At 43.7% G+C, this 4,900-nt stretch overlaps 1 protein-coding gene across 1 annotated transcript in view; it reads right to left on the reverse strand.

The window, feature by feature from the left end:
* Positions 1-4,900, reverse strand: part of LOC142302827 (uncharacterized) — a 34,449-nt gene extending 29,549 nt beyond the window's left edge. The window contains exon 1 of the mRNA XM_075343937.1: positions 4,855-4,900. Coding sequence (XP_075200052.1) covers positions 4,855-4,900 — 46 coding nt within the window. The remainder of the gene's footprint in view (positions 1-4,854) is intronic.

The raw sequence follows: 4,900 nt of genomic DNA on the forward strand, positions 1-4,900 counted from the left end.
GTAGTGAGGAGAGAGTCGAATAGCACACAGGAGAGGTGTGCGGACGTGCCTGAGCTGGGTCCGTGTAACGGTCTGAATATTTATGACCATGTGATATCAGTTTTTCTTGTTTAAAAATATTTGCAAAAAATTAATTTCTTTTTTTTCTGTCAAGGGGGGTGGATGGGGGGCAGAGTGTACATTAATGAGAAAAAAATGAACTTTTTTGAATTTACCAAATGGCTGCAATGAAACAGAGTGAAATTTAAAAAGGTCTGAATACTTTCCGTACTCGCTGTATATGGAGGAGTGACCTGAAAGATCTGGAGAAGATCTGTATGAAGGAGTGACCTGAAAGATCTGGAGAAGATTTGTATGGAGGACTGACCTGAGAGATCTGGAGAAGATCGGTATGGAGGACTGACCTGAGAGATCTGGAGAAGATCTGTATGGAGGAGTGACCTGAAAGATCTGGAGAAGATCTGTATGGAGGAGTGATCTGAAAGATCTGGAGAAGATCTCTATGGAGGAGTGACCTGAAAAATCTGGAGAAGATCTGTATGGAGGAGAGACCTGAAAAATCTGGAGAAGATCTGTATGGAGGAGAGACCTGAAAGATCTGGAGAAGATCAGTATGGAGGACTGACCTGAGAGTTCTGGAGAAGATCTGTATGGAGGAGTGATCTGAAAGATCTGGAGAAGATCTGTATGGAGGAGTGACCTGAAAGATCTGGAGAAGATCTGTATGGAGGAGAGACCTGAGAGATCTGGAGAAGATCTGTATGGAGGAGAGACCTGAGAGATCTGGAGAAGATCTGTATGGAGGAGAGACCTGAAAGATCTGGAGAAGATCAGTATGGAGGACTGACCTGAGAGTTCTGGAGAAGATCTGTATGGGGGATTTGGACAAAATCCCTGCTGTAGTGTGTGCAAACCTGGTCAAGAACTAGGAAACGTCCGACCTCTGACTGTGTAAGGGGGTGCAGGGCTCAGCCCACCCCAGACCTGCAGACTGGCTATGTATAAAGTGTGTTGCATTTATTGTGTGTATTTGGTAAATGGCCACTAGTTGGCCACATAGGGTAAGCTACTTCCCTTGGTGCTCTGAGGCCAAGGACAGCTAATGGCAGGGAGGAGCTTAGTAAAAAGCTTAGGAAAAACAGGAAATAACAGGAGTGTCCCCAAGAGTAGCAGAGAGATACCCCACCTGTAGGAGGTGTGAGGTAAAGAAATTGAGACCCTCAGGGTCATATCCCGGCACTGGACATGTGGGGCCCTGGTGAGAGGTGGGCTGATTGAACCATGTCCCAAAAAGGGGTGAAGTCTGGACATCCTGGATGGTAGCTGCCCCCTGGCGTATACCCTACAAACCCCCTCTCCAGACTGAACGTCAGTGGGCTCCTCAGGAGTAGGAGTAGGTCCTGACAAACTGGGACATAAGATAGCCATCCCCAGGGACCCCTGTCACGGCTTATAGCTATCTCTGTGGGTGGGAGACGGACCTCCAAGTGGTCTAGATGAATCTGCCCGACAGACTGAAAATGAGAGAGGGGATGAGGGTCTCTAGGAACAGAATACCAGGGACATGGCTGGCCGGTAAACTGAAAGCGGCTCCGGTTGCTAAGGGCAACAGCTGCAGTGGAGTGGTGGAGCGGATGTCCAAAGGACTGTATATGCTAAAGTTGGTATTCCCTGTAATGCTGAAGATCCGTGCCCGCCATTGGCGTGATGTAAAGCATTTGTAACTGTTGGTTGAAAAGAATACAGCTTCTGTGTGGTGTTTGGGGACACTGGGGCCTGCTACAGTAGGCAGCTGGGACGTGGCCCAGAAGGAGAGTAAGGAATAGTGATGGGCAGTCTGGCTCTTTTTGATGATCCGGTTCCCATGGCTCCGCTCACCAAAAAGAGCCGGCTCATTCGGATCGTTCTCGGCTCCTTATTAAATATTTGTTCACCCCAGGTGAACACATATTTAAGATTGTAGTAACACTGCCAAAACCCCGCCCACTTACAAGGACCAATTAAATTGTTGAGTGGGCGTGGTTTATCAATAGGTGGGCGGGGTCTGCAGTGGCGAAAAGAGCCGTTTAGAAAATTTAGTGGCTTTCACTGGGGATCCGGCTCCTGTCAGTCACAGCAGGGAGCCGGATCTTTGTGTAGGATCGTTCATGACCGACACATCACTAGTAAGGAAGTCCTAGCGCTTACAGCCTGCAAGAGTGTGTCCAGCACCACAAGTCCCACTGTGAAGGTAGCCTGGGCTATAGGTTGTTTGTTCAGATGTAATAAGATTATCTGTGTATGTAAATAATCCATGTATAGAGGTCATTGCAAAATATGTGCGTGTCTATATGACAAATCACACTGACGCCATAATATGATTCTAAGCTGTATGTTCAAGAGGGTGTTAACCAGGGAGAGTGAAGCTGGTGAACAAGTGTACAAACAAAGAAGAGTGAAGGCTTTCATTATGATGAGTGAAAGTCTTATCAGTGGTTTCACAAAAAGAAGGAATATGTTATCTGTGGGATGAAATGTTTCTAAGTTTCTCTCCAAACCTCCCTATACGGCTTTGATGTATGAGAAAAGACAAATTTTGATACTTTGTACATGTCTAAAGATTGAAATGTTATACTAATATCTGAGCTATTCATTACACGGGTCAGTCGCCAACACTGACTCAAAGAGTGAACACGGTCTCTGTGGTCATTGTTTCTGAGTTATTTATTATATCAAAAGAAAAAGGTTTTGGTACCGTGTTAATGATTGATTGCTCTCAGTGAGAGAAACAAAATTAAAATTTTGTAGTTGTGATACCTTTTAATGGCTAACTAAAATAAAATATGATGTTATAAAGCAAGCTTTCGAGACATCTCAGGTCTCTTCCTCAGGCATGGTATGACAAAATATCTGAAGAAACACAAATATATGCACAAAACAGGGCAGAGCGATGCAAAAATGAGTTTTTAGCATCCTGCAACCTCAAACTATTGGCCTATTTCCGTTTCATCGATGACATCTTAATAATCTGGACCGAATCTGAGCAAGAGCTTCTAAAATTTCATGAAAAATTCAATGCATTTCATCCAACCATAAACTTGACATTGGACCACTCAAAAACAGAAATCAACTTCTTGGATACCACCATCAAAATTCAAAATGGCTCAATCCAGACATCAGTGTATCGGAAGCCTATTGACCGTCCCACATACCTCAGATGGGACAGTTTCCATCCCAAACACATTAAAAAGTCCATTGTCTACAGCCAGGCCCTCAGATATAATCGTATCTGTTCCTGCAGACAGGGATGAACACTTAACCCATCTTAAAAAGACATTTCTAAACCAAGGCTACCACCCCACCTCCATAGATGATCAGATCATTAGAGCCACAAGGACCCCTAGAATACAAACAAAAAGAGGAAAATCGTCGAGTACCTCTGGTGGTGACCTACAACCCACAGCTCGAGGTGCTGAGAAGTACGGCCAAGAAACTTCACCCACCATTCTACACAAGGATGACCGGTTAAAAACAATATTCAAAGATCCTCCATTGCTGTGCTACAGGCAACCTCCTAATTTAAGGAGCATCATGATCCGAAGTTCTCTGCCCTTAGACACACCAAGAGGAACTTATCCTTGCAATGTAAAGAGCTGCAAAACCTGCGCTCATGTAGAGACCAAAGACCAGATACAGATCCCTAACACACAGAAGGACTATAAGATTCCCGGGACAGTCACATGTTCCTCTTCCAACGTGGTGTACTTAATCCTGTGCACTCTATGTCCTATTGGGGACCTCTATGTTGGAGAAACAGGACAGAGACTGAGAGCAAGGATGAGATCTCACCGCCACACAATTACAGACAAAAAAACCCATTTACCTGTGGCCAAACATTTCTGTGCTCCAGGACACAACATAAACCACATGAAAGTTGTCATATTAAAAGGCAACTTCAGATCACAGACCATCGCAGGGTCTGGGAATACAAATTCATCACAATGTTTAACTCTGTGGACACAGGACTCAAACTCTCAGAAGGATTTATGACTCATTACAAAATCTGAGAGGTCAGCTCCAGAGACTGAGGGCACCAGACCTCTGATCCTACATGGATATTGGGACAATAAAACTCACACCACTAATCAAAGCTAATTAAGGATTCACTTTCCAAGCTCAGTGTTTATTTAAATGTCATTTTACTATGCATCGCGCTGCTCTGTTTGTGTATATATTTGTGTTTCTTCAGATATTTTGTCATACCATGCCTGAGGAAGAGACCTGAGAAGTCTGGAAAGCTTGCTTTATAACATCATATTTTATTTTAGTTAGCCATTAAAAAAGGTATCAACTACAAAATTTTAATTTTGTTTCTCTCACTGAGAGCAATCAATCATTTATTATATCTGCACAGATAGCCAATTTGGCCCTGTCCTCTGCGCCTGCCCCTGAACAAAGGCTCCATTAGCAGTCTTACCTAAATTTCTCCCTTGACACCAGCACCTCTTCCCCTGTAGTGGAACGGAGGCGGTGGTGCAAAGTGCTGATCCATGGCTGCTCTACAACTACCAAAGCACCCCGCCGTCCTTTCTACAACTGCAAACAAGGTTTCTACCAAATATTAAGTTTTATTTTTCTATTGTATCAAATACTTATGTAAAAAAAAAAAATGCAAATTAATTTATAAATCATACAATGGGATTTTCTGGATTTTTTTATTCTGTGACAGTTTATGTTACCTGCGATAAAAATTACAGACCTCTCCATTATTTGTAGGGGGGGGGATTTGCAAAATTGGCAAAGGATCAAATCCTTCTTTTCTCCACAGTACATGTGGATTAGGATATAGTAGGTCAGACAGAGGTCCACACTTACATCTGCAGAGTCCTAGGGGAGCATATTCCTCGAACCTGTCCACCAT

This window comes from Anomaloglossus baeobatrachus, chromosome 4 (assembly GCF_048569485.1).
Source record: "Anomaloglossus baeobatrachus isolate aAnoBae1 chromosome 4, aAnoBae1.hap1, whole genome shotgun sequence".
In the NCBI taxonomy this organism is placed as follows: domain Eukaryota; kingdom Metazoa; phylum Chordata; class Amphibia; order Anura; family Aromobatidae; genus Anomaloglossus; species Anomaloglossus baeobatrachus.